At 36.2% G+C, this 11,842-nt stretch overlaps 2 protein-coding genes across 5 annotated transcripts; both read right to left on the reverse strand.

The window, feature by feature from the left end:
* Positions 1-298: 298 nt before the first annotated feature.
* On the reverse strand, positions 299-1,320 carry LOC110632863 (ethylene-responsive transcription factor 12). The gene has a single exon (XM_021781226.2). It carries the CDS (start codon positions 1,048-1,050, stop codon positions 565-567), a length of 486 nt encoding a protein of 161 aa, XP_021636918.1. The 5' UTR covers positions 1,051-1,320; the 3' UTR covers positions 299-564.
* Positions 1,321-3,228: 1,908 nt separating this feature from the next.
* On the reverse strand, positions 3,229-10,697 carry LOC110632882 (receptor-like protein 4). 4 transcript variants are annotated; one of them, XM_058130267.1, is made up of 9 exons: positions 10,435-10,697; positions 8,631-9,698; positions 5,812-5,959; positions 5,169-5,240; positions 4,983-5,054; positions 4,658-4,729; positions 4,499-4,576; positions 4,120-4,301; positions 3,229-3,840 (listed from the first exon to the last, which is right to left on the reverse strand). In XM_058130267.1, exons 1-9 carry the CDS (start codon positions 10,508-10,510, stop codon positions 3,719-3,721), a joined length of 1,890 nt encoding a protein of 629 aa, XP_057986250.1. In that variant the 5' UTR covers positions 10,511-10,697; the 3' UTR covers positions 3,229-3,718. The 4 variants fall into 4 exon arrangements, with proteins under 4 accessions (XP_057986250.1, XP_057986249.1, XP_057986251.1 ...); XM_058130266.1 differs by having other exon boundaries at positions 5,169-5,255; XM_058130268.1 differs by lacking the exon at positions 5,169-5,240.
* Between the last annotated feature and the right edge of the window lie 1,145 nt (positions 10,698-11,842).

Consider the following 11,842-nt stretch of genomic DNA (forward strand, 5'->3'; position numbering starts at 1 on the left):
AGAATCAACCATGTCCGCAGCCCGCAGCAGCAAGTGCGAGTGAATCCTAAATCTCGACTCACAAGAGCGTGGAAAACAAACGCTAGTGAAGCACTTGAAATGTCATTAGAATGTAAAGAGTAGAAGTTTCATTTCTGGTTGTTAATGTATTGGTCAAAACTAGGAGAATCCATCATATACTAAGGCTGTGTTTGGATAAGATGTGGAGGAACAAAAAAAGGGGAAGCTTGAGATCAATTAATGACGTGTATAACATTTCATCTATTCATCTGATAAATGTAAATAAAAAAAAATAAAATGCGTGAAATTACATTATATTATTAAAAAGACAAGGTAAAAAAGGTGTTTCATAAAAACACAGGAACATGTATATACAGAGGCCGCTCAGTTTTTTTTTTTTTTTTTTAATAATAGTGATTTGATGTTACTCTTACTCCCTTTTAAAACAGAAATGAAGGTGATGAAAAGTAAGAAAAAGGGAGATTAAAAGAAAGCAATAAGGTTAAAACCAGCCGGAAAATGTCCTACAGGAGCACAGAGCTCATCGTCAGTCGGTAAATAATATCACAGCCACAACGGTGGAGGCTCGTTCAAATCTATAGGTAACCCACGTCTCACAATCCCCAAAAACGACGGCTGAACACCAGCTTCCGGCACCGGAGGACCAACGCCACCAGCAGCAACAGCAATCTCATTTTTCACAGACCCTGAGGCTTCTCCGTTGAAGTTAATCTCTTTGAGAACCCCAGTTTGCAGGAACTCACCGAGGGCGAAACGGTGACCAGCAGTTGAGCTCCAGCGATGGTGAGAATCAGAAGGGACGTTGAGGTCGAGAGAGAGACCAGTGGTTGGAGCGGGGAAGTTGGTTTTGGCCTTAGCTCCACGGAGAGAGCGAGCTGCACCATCATAAGCGAGTGCAGCTTCTTCAGGAGTGTCAAATGTACCCAACCAAACCCTAGTTTTCTTCCAGGGGTCACGTATTTCAGCTGCATAGCGACCCCATGGCCTCTTCCTCACACCCCTGTAGTGTCCTTCCCTTGAAGAAGCCATGAGAAGAAGCAAAGCAAGCAACAGAGTAAAAATGAAAAAGCAAACTTTACACACTACAGAGAGAGAAAGAGGAGAGGAAGAGAAAAGAGCTCTAAAAAGAGCAAAGAGGGAAAGAAGGGCATAAAAAGTGGAGGGACCCACGCAGTCACCCGTAATCGTCGGTTGGACGGCACGACCAGCTTATGTTTATATAAAAGAATTGACAGCCCCCCTTCTGTATCTCAATATAGTACACATGTTGACGTTTCAACCGTTGGATTTTCTTCAACGGTGGAGATACAAAGATGGATATACAAATGACCAGCTTTAAAAACTGGGTCCCTGAAATTGAAATAAAAAGGAGCAGATAGCCGCCGCCTGATTAGACATTAGAGGGAGTTTGTGTGGGTCATGTGACTAATCTCAGCGCCGGTGGTGCTGATGTCAGCCCTAAACCCATGTTGTACGGCGCTGCTCAGTCAGCGGCGCCTGCCTTTTGTTTGCTTCTGTTTCATTTATTATATTTTATTTATAAAAGAATAGAAATTGAAAAATATATAAGAAAAGGAAGGGATTATGATTGATTATAGAGAGAACGTGCCGTGTCGGCATATAATTGGAGGATACGTGTTCTTTTAAGGTGGAGGGTTGAGAGCAAGAGAGTACTACAGGGCCCCCACGTGGAGGGTACATAGGGGAGTGGTGTCTGAGTTGCAGGAGACAGGAACGAGTCGAGTTATAATAGAAAGATAGCGTGTTTGACTCGGTTTTTGGGGACCTCTGAAAGGTAATAATAAAAGTGAAAACAAATATATACTGTACGGTGTGGAGGAGGATGGTGGTGGTGACTGAAGCCTCAGCCTCAGCCTCAGGCCTCAGCCGCTGCAGGAAACTGACACATGTTCACGTGAAGAAGGTATTTTCACAATATTGGTTGAATTTCCTTTTTTTTTTAATATATATTTTATTTTTATAATTTTGAATTATTACATCAGGGACACGTGTGGAATGGTAATAGGAATTAATTTTCATTTTGTTTGATTTTTTTGGTTTGTTTTAGGGTTTGGGTTGATAAGAAGAATCGGACACATGGTCGATAGCTCAGTCGCAAGGTTGGAAGCTTGGACCACTGCATATTAATATTTATTTATGGGAAATTAATTAAATGTCTATCTCTATGTTTTTTATTTCCAAGCGGAAAAGGGAACCTCTGTCTTTTCAACCTTATTAAGGAAATTTCCTGCCTACTATGTGTGTACCCAATTATGAAATTGTGTGAGATGTGAGTTTAATATTAATCAAAATTAAATGAATAATAATTACCCAAATATTATATATTTATAATTCTCAACATCAAAATACTTTTTATGTGTAGTCTGCTTTGTATGATACCTATTAATGGACTTCATTAATAGGCCCCATTAGTGACAGTGATCCAATGAGCCTCTCACACCTTCATAATGAGACTACAGCTGCTGCCACTAATTTGGAGGAAATAAAGGAATAGAACGCAAAAAAGAGAGACCATTTCAGCAGAGCTCTCTCTCTCTCTCTCTCTCTCTCTCTCTCCACCCCCTTTTGACAGTATAGCTGCAGAGTAAGTAAGTGGGTATAGCACAAAGGCAAAAGGATTGTGCTGAACGGTAATTTCTCAATTTAGTGTGTGGTCCAAAAGATCAACTTCGCAAAAAATTCACTCCACTGAGGTCAGCTTTCCTCAGCTTCGAGCCCCCAAACTCATAACCAAAATTCAAATTATGGCTTACTGCTCTCTGCCCAATGGTACAAACCAGCTGCCCTAGGTTAAATTATTTTCTGACAAATTTAATCGTATTCTTCAACTCATCGGCAAGGTTCAAATTATGGGCTATGCATACCTCCTTAGGTCAAATTATCAAGTTAATTAGGAAGTCATCTGCCCTAAACTTTCTCCACAGCAATTCTACGGTGAGTGCTGCTCGTTCTAAACAAAAGCAGAAACATCTTTTCAGCGCATACTTGCCATTACTAACATGACTTTTCATCACTGCTCGAAAAGGATTTCTCTGAAAGGCACAAAGTATAAGCAATTATTAGTTAATTACTAATTGCCAGTTAACTCCTTTTCATCATCACGAGGACATGCTGATACAAATTTAGAGAGAGAGAGAGAGAGAGAGAGAGAGAGAGAAGAAATGACAAAGAATCGAAGAGAAGAAATGCAGCAAAGACCATTGCTAAATTACATGTATCCATTCTTTAAAGATAACGACATATAACCTGAACTGAAATTGTGTATCCTATATATTATCCTCTCAACCTGAACTGAAATTGTGTGACCTCATGGTGCAAGGGACACAATCACATGTTCCTTTGAAACTACATATGAAAAGTAGAGAACTGGGAAACTTTAAATTTACATCTACGCATCTTCCTTTGCCCGAACGGAATCAAAAAAATTGAAAAAATGCACATGATTTTTCACTCCATATGGCATTTGACAATGCCATGGATAGATGCAGCTGTTTTTCTACCCAGTTTCTTCATCTTCACTGAACAAAATTATGAAAGAATGGGCACATGAGGAAGTACAAGTGCGCCAAATCAATCATCAGGTCTTGGGACCCATGTTCAGAAGCAAATCCAATTCCAGAAACCAAAGCGGGAACAAATTTTAAATAGAGTGAATTCTGAAGGCCTGGTTGATTAATCATGACAGTAAGCTAGGCCCATTCTCAGCAGCTGTCCTTGCATAGCCATGATTATGATGCCTTGTCATCTGGATATCATGCGCTGTTTGGATCCTTGCTTTTGCATAAGGAGCACCTCTTGCTGTTAAAGACAAAGTAAGGTAGGATGTAAATTTGCATCCAACAGAAACCTAATGTTACTTGTTAAACCCTAATGTTTGATCCATTTTACGTAACTGCATGGTCTAAGACCACTTTCTTTTTGCTTGTACATGAGGAAGTCAAGAGGGAAGCATTAGGATGTTGATTATGATTAGCTGTCTGCACTATTATCATCCAACATTATATTGCTAGGAATTCACAATTTGTTAAGGAGAAACAACTGCTAAATCATGCTGTCATTATCACTGTTTTTCCTTACCAGCAATCTGCTGTGCACGGAGTATATTCTGTCGTCTTTTCCACCAACACATCAAACAGATGACCATGAGGAGGAATGCAACAGATGCACCAAAGGCAATGCCAATTTTTGCACCAGCAGAAAGGTGGGGCCCACAAGTAGGCAATCCAGGCATACCACAAAGACCTGCATTATCGGTAAAACTGCAAAAACCACAATAAGGATTCCAGTAGACTTAGTACCAAATACAATGAAATTACAGACTTTCCATTTGTCCTCGTCTGTTTCAGACATGAAATAAATCTAACCCAGGCATAAGCTTGCATTTTCTCTTAGCATGTTATCACACATAAAATCAAAGCCAGCAAAGTTTTTAGGAGCCACATTTATAAGAGCTTACTTGAAGCTAGCTCCATGCAAAAGCCTTTCTCCTAACGCAGCTGGGACTCTTCCAGACAGAGAGTTTCCATTGAGATTCCTGTACCATAAAAACTTAAATTAGAGTCATCTTCTGAATATTTATACAATATCAATTAATTAGCCACATGAAAGATCTTACAATCTCCGAACTGATGTCAACTGTCCAATGCTGTCGGGAATTGATCCATTGAAAAAGTTGTAAGAGAGGTCCCTGCCATGCAATTAATGTGATAAGGCAATGTATTTATGCAATCTACCCTAAATCAAAGAAAAAATCAACATGATTATATGCAACTAAGAACAAATAAAGCAAAATTACATGAGTGATAGTTATTTATCTTCATTTTCTTATAAATATGATTTTGAAGGACTTAGTTTGTAAAATTAAACCATTTATTCTTCTACCAAACCAATAGCAGCAGCTAGGCAGCTAACAATGTGACAAATGAATAAGTTACACTTACAGAACTTCTAAGCTGGTTATCGTTCCAAGTGATGATGGAATAGCTCCAAGAATGTTGTTAGTACTTAAGTTTCTGTAAATGCCAAAAAAAGATGTGAGAGCTGGCAAACCAGAAAGATCTAAAAAGCATTAATCCTGAAAGTAGTTTCTATATGAAACCAGAGCAGGACATGCATTTGGCACTTACATGCTTTGTAAATGATGGAGCCCAGATATGTCATTTGGCAGGAAACCACTCAAACCTTGGTTGTCAAGACCACTGACCATAGAATAGCTAACACCTTAATATCGTAAGCATCAATCAATTGTATTCAACATCAAACTAATTGGAAGAGGGATTGCTCAATAGTTCAATCATTTGTGGAAAAAGTTGAAGGCGCAATTGGTAAAAACAATTGAAAATTGGCTGTACAAACCACATGGATTTCTTGTTAAATTTTAAATAGAAGATTTGATGGATAACATGTGAGCTAGTCATCAATAGCTTTTGTGTTTCTTGCTTCACCCTGCCTTATATTCTTCATTGTAAATGATGAAAAGAACAGACTACAGAGTCAACTAGCACAATCATGTCTAGTACCAACTTGCATATAATAATAATAATAATAATAATAATAATAATGTATAGTACCAACTTCAAGATGGCATGCTTTTCAAACTTATTATCAATAAAAGGACAATCCATTCAAAACAATTTGTACAGATGGAAAAACTGAGAAGGTAACGATACAAGCAAAACAGATGAGCACAAAAGTAAACAAACAATCCCAGGAATTAATTGGAAGCAAATGAAATGAAAAAGAAAACAAGGTTAAGGATCAAGAAAGTACAGTCCATCGATGACCCATTTGCTGCTAGTTCTGTCAAATTGACAATCTGCTCCACTCCATGGATGTTGTTGGGGAACACACGGATCACCATTCCAGCCAAACCGAAGTGGAAGGCCCAGTGCACTCTTTAATGCCTGTAAAGCCCTAACTGGAATAAAGAGTAATCATATTAGTAATGACTTACATATGTTCCAATTTCTGAAATGCTGCATTTGCTATCCAAAAGATATTTCTCCAAATATGCATTTCACAATGATGAAAATAATCACTGGTAGATATAAAACCATATGATCAAACACCTACATTATCATCATCTAAGACTAAAGAATGATAGCACAGCGATAGACAAAATCCAAAACAACATCTTGATACCAAATTTTAAGTTAATAGCTACCACAGCAATGCATGGTGGAAATAGATGTTGAAAGATGACCATACAAAAAGTGATCCAGAACTCCCATAGTCATGGAGAAAAAAATTTCGTGGCTTTTTCTGATTACTCCCATGATGGCTTACTTTATTAGAATTTTTATTTTATGGAAGAAAGCTTTAAGCATCGGGGAGGGGGTATTTGTGAGATGAGAAATCCTTTTCAATAGAAAGTTTATATTATACAAGTCATAGGAAATTTCAAGTAAAATATGGGCGTCTTTATAATCTGAGTTAAGTTTAAAACTTTCTATTTTTACAATCATATTTATTTTCCTTGATTCTAAAATTTTCTTTTCTTTATGTAGAAGAGCAATGGGTCCGTACTTTTCACAGTCCCCTTACAAGTTGTTCCCTTTTATTTAATGAATTTGTCAAAGTTTAAAAGATGTTTTCCTCTTGAAAAGAAAGTCATTTTCTTTTGACTAGAAAAAAACAATTTCCATTGCCCAATTTTCTTAAAAACCCAAATGCTAGCAAATGTGGAAAATTTTCTATAAAAAAAAGGAGCCCAAGATTTCTTTCTAATATCTTCTTTATTTGTGCACTTATTATTCCTTTCTCAATTCATAAAATTCCCAAATCTTGCTCCCTTAATTACCATTAATTACAAATCCTTAACAACAACATACGTTCCCATCCTTTCTCCTTTGATTCACAATGTGCATTATAAAACTCTTTCCCTAGCTGTTGGAAAATTCCAGCAACACATCAATTTACCTTCTCCTAATAAAGCTATACCATTTTCCAACCACATCAAGACCCAAAACCCTAAACCCATTTTTCTACCATTATTTTTGCCTTTTTTTTGCTAACTTTAGCTCATATTCAGTCAGATAACTCAAGTCTGTCCTGCATCTGCGTATTTTTGCCTATTTGACAATACCATTCTCATACAGCAGCACATTAAGTTATTCTCACATTAAACTATATTATATAACTTTTTATATTTTCCCCCCAGCAGATGAGATGCAGTGGTGGATTTCCTGAAATGATTCAAGTCACACTAAAGGTTCCTAATTTTAGTGGCACTACCAAGAAAACATTGCTTCAGAGTAGTGACATAAAGAAAGCATTAAGGATGCTGGACAACAAAGAAGTGAATCTGAGTTTTCTCACTCCCTTATTACCATGAGTTGTTGATTTCTCTTAAAGAAAAACCACTTTTACAACAATCTGCTGGACTTTCTCCATTAATTAAATGTTGCTTGGTGATTTTGTGTAACCATCAGGGCTATGGGAAGAGCCTCCAAAATAGAACAAATAGTACTATTTCTGTGATCTCTAATGCAGCAAAAGGCTGAGTAACAGAACTGACTTGATTCTAATTCCATTACTGCTGGGACCCTAGTAACTGGTTGTCATGTTAGAAAATTGGCAGTGACCAAATATAATATGTAAACAAAACGTTTTTGAGGTACTAGACACTAGACAGTTAATTAAAAGACAACTTGATCTGCTAAAAAAGGTTATCTTCAAAACTGTTGTTACGATGCAAATGCAATAAACGACATCATAATTATGAAAATCAGATGCCAGTACGACAATAACAGGCATGTTTTGAATGATTTCAGGCCATAATTTTCTGAGAGCACTGCTCCATAAAACGGATTAAATTTAATGCAAATCAAACAACCGCTAGATGTCATATATGCAAACTAAATGAACTTCATAGCAGCATCATAACTCAAAACCTTAATGAATAATGCATACATGCATGTATATGCAATGATGCACATTGATATGCAGAAACCGTCATTCTATTATTTTATGTCCCAAAATGAAAAAATGTTAAAACATAGATTGTAAGTCATGATCACGCCAAAAAAACTAAGATCCATACTTGTTTCTCTAGTCATAATGCAATCACATTCCAACAACAAATTACATCAATAATTCACAGTCTAAATGTGCCTTTAAAATGCAGAAACTATTGCCCCACAAATGATTGAAAATGAGAGTCAAATGCACCCAAATGGAAAAAGTTCTTTTTTTTTTTTTCCTTTTTTTGTTACTGTTGCTATTGCTTCGTATTTGCAATAAATTTTCCAACTTTGTAACACTAAGTTACTCCGTTTTTTCCTTACAAGATCACCCCTTGTTGTTAAGCCTTTTGGCCTTTATATATGGCTTTTCACTGTGAGGCACACCTATTGGCCTAAGGAATTTTGCATGATAGCAGTTAAATGCTGTTGGAATTTTGCATGATAGCAGTTACATGCCATTGGGTTTGTTTCTTTTTTTTTTTTTTTTAAATTTTGTGAAATTAAAAAAAAAAAAAGACACGAATCTAGGTTGACTCACATATGTGACCCAAACCCAAATTCCTCCACATAAATTTTAACAATCTTAAAAACATAAAAAAAAGGAAAGGAGCATAGTATATGTACCTTCTTCCAATAAAGTTTTGGGCTCAGCTGTGATAACCTCGAAGACCTCAATGGCATTGATTATGGCATGGCTGCCTTCTTTGGGGTTCAAGGTTATTGTCAGCGTTCTCCCATTAACAGGAACAGTTGTGTTCAGTACAAGAGCCGTATAACGATCCCCACTCATTTTGGTTATGTCTACTTCGTCAAATATGACATCACCATTAATCAGGATGTCAAATATCCTTTGCCCTACATCAGTGACTGAAACATCAATCTCGGCAAAGTGTAGCCAAATTGAATAGTTTTTATGAGGATCCACATCCATTGTATATGCTAAATCTAGCTGACTATCAGTACTAACAAGGGCAGTCTGATAAAGAGCTTCCGGGTAAAAGTTTGGCGCATTTGAAGCCTTTTTAATACTATTTTCAGTAGATATAGCTTTATCAGAACTCTGTCCAAATGTAGTCATGCGACTCCATAATCTATCCCCACCCCATCGGTCCCCGCTATAATCTACATCGAATTTTGATTTCCCATTGCCACAACTCAATCTGGTCACTGTTCTGAGGATTACCCCTTCACCCCACTCTGGGCCAAAATAGTATGCTCTATCAGCAACCTCAAGAATTTCAATTGAAAGGATTGCTGGATCTCCATGACCAGTGCTATGGAAACAAATTGAGGCAGTACCATCCGTGAGGAACACTTGTGCTTCAGTGAACACTTGGTCCTCATGGTTACTCCAGCCTGATTGCAAAGAATAAATCTGGGTGCCTTCGACAGAGATGTCAAATAAAGGTTCATTATCAAAATTAGGGTCAGGATCGTGATGAGCAACCAATCCAAAGAAGACCCTTACAGAATAACGTCCTCTTGGCACCTTTTTAATATTGTAGCAATTATTGGGACCTTCAGATAGCGGGAAATAGCGGAGAGTTTTAAGTGGAGGAGCAACATAAACTTTAGCAGTTGAATTAGTTGGAATTCCTCCTGTATATGCAAAATCCTTGTACCAAAGTGTATTGGTTGGGAGAGTACGCACATTTACACGAGATCCACAGCTTATGCGAATAACCCAGGGTGCTGTGTAGAAAACAAATTTCATAACTTCAACACCAAAAAACAAGCAGAAAAAAGATACAGAAGCAGAAACCTAAAGATAGCAAAAACTTAATCTTTCATTTGAATATGAAATATTCTTGTGTTATTGAGATGTCATAGTTCATTTTATTGTTCAAAAGGTTAGACCAGGGTATATATTCTCTCAATATAACATAATAATCAATGTGACAATAAATAATCAGCTTCAGCTCCTCCATCATTGCCAATCATCCAGACATATTTATAGAATTGACAACAGAGAAAATCAATTATTCATAGTTTTTTCCTTTCACTTCTTTTCTTCTTTATTTTCCTTGTAATTCCAACTTTCTATGTACATTAACCGTCCGTCTCCTGACCATAAGGTTAAGAAAGTTTTCGTTTCTTTCTTTTTTTTCTTCCCTACATTTTTCCAGCAATAGAGCAGATCCAAACTGCTAATACCATATCCATTTGATTTATCATATCCAAAAAGCTCACCACTCATCATCATGTCAAAGAGAAACAAAAGATATAAAGCCATAATCAACCAAACAAGAAACAGCTGATAATTGATAAACCACACATACACATTCAGAAGATAGAAACTAAAAATATAAACAAAATCAACTAAAATGCAAAGCGAAAATCACTACAGGAATCCCTAAATGAAATCCCGAAGCATCCAACGATCAAAATTCAAATCACAGAACTAACAAAGTTAAGTGAAAGTACTCACCAGGTCCTGCTAAACAAGTGGAGAAAGCTAAGCAAAATATAAGAAGCCATGATTGGAGAAAAAGAAATCTCGACATTTAAGCTTCAATTTCGCTTTTCTCCTGTTTTGCTTTTGAATGTACGCTCTCTCTTTCTCTCCCGTTCTCTCTCCACAGTCTCATTCCTTCCTTACAAATTGCAGTCTTTTTGAGCTTTTTCAGAGAGAGAAAAGCACGTAAAGAAAGAGTGAGAGGCAGGAGTGAGCGCAGGCAATCAAGGAACATTTAGATTTTTTATTTTCGCACTTCTCTTCATTTAGGCGACTCGTGGAATGAGCATGTGATGGAGTGCCTGTGGGGTTCATTAGTCTTGATGGACCTTTTTAATCCAACGGTGTAGAAAACTCACAAGTCTCCATCAGAGTAGTTCCATGTTTAATGGGCGCACTTTCACGATTATATGGCGGGTCCCAATACTCGACTCATGATGACGGAAGGTGAAGTGCCAGGAGGAAGTTGCTATTTCCAGTTGTGTTTTTGCTACTTCCACTTCAAAAGTCCGTATGGTCATGAGAAGAAGACGGAAAGGTGAGCAGATTTGAGACTGAATTGAAAAATCAAATCGAATCAAATCAGTTTAGTTTAACTCATATATATATATATATATCAACGAAACTTTAAGATTTTTTAATTTTAATTTTTAAGTTTTTTTTTATGCTTTTATTATTGAAGTTTGATATTAAAAATATAAAATTTTATAAAATTTAAGTAGATCGATTTAAAACTAAATCAAATCGATATTTATTGATTTGATTCAATTTAATTATCTCTTAATGATTGATTTAATTTAATTTTTAAAAGTTTTAATTTTATCAATTTGATTCAAAATCGAACCAACCATTTACACACCCCCACGAAAATGTTCCCATGTCTTTATTTCGCGTCTTTATTTCGTGTCGATTTCCTTGGTGATATTTGGGACGTAGATTTTAATCGGACGGTATAGGATGGTCGTAAACTCGGTTTATTTGACTTTTTTCTCTTTAAGGAATGACCGTTGTCTTGCGCGCAATCATCGGGTTTGGCATTACACTGTCTGTACATAGATATAGTTGAGTGCTCTAATGAAAAATTATTCAACCATCAAGAAGGAAATTTCCAAACTGTACCACAAATACTTGACTGATAAAAAATTACATTTTGCATGTAATTTATTATAATTTTAATTAAAGTCAAGTAAATTATTTTACACTTAAATTTTATTAAAAAAATTTTATAGCATCATAAATTTTTAAAATATCTTATGATATATTTTAATTTTTATACAGTAAAATTAAATTATTTTTAAGATTTCGTGTGAACTCCAATAATATTAATATGTTAATTTATTGACTAAAATATGAATGATATTTTATTTTCATTTTTGCAAAA

Source organism: Hevea brasiliensis, chromosome 11 (genome assembly GCF_030052815.1).
Source record: "Hevea brasiliensis isolate MT/VB/25A 57/8 chromosome 11, ASM3005281v1, whole genome shotgun sequence".
In the NCBI taxonomy this organism is placed as follows: domain Eukaryota; kingdom Viridiplantae; phylum Streptophyta; class Magnoliopsida; order Malpighiales; family Euphorbiaceae; genus Hevea; species Hevea brasiliensis.

Coding starts and splice junctions, on each gene's coding strand:
- LOC110632863 (XM_021781226.2), bottom strand. CDS start 1,050: ATGGCTTCTTCAAGGGAAGGACACTACAGGGGTGTGAGGAAGAGGCCA.
- LOC110632882 (XM_058130266.1), bottom strand. CDS start 10,510: ATGTCGAGATTTCTTTTTCTCCAATCATGGCTTCTTATATTTTGCTTA. Junction 9,699..10,434: donor CACTTGTTTAGCAGGACCTG/GTGAGTACTTTC, acceptor TTTTCTACACAG/CACCCTGGGTTATTCGCATA. Junction 4,302..4,498: donor TTGCATGGAGCTAGCTTCAA/GTAAGCTCTTAT, acceptor TGGTTTTTGCAG/TTTTACCGATAATGCAGGTC.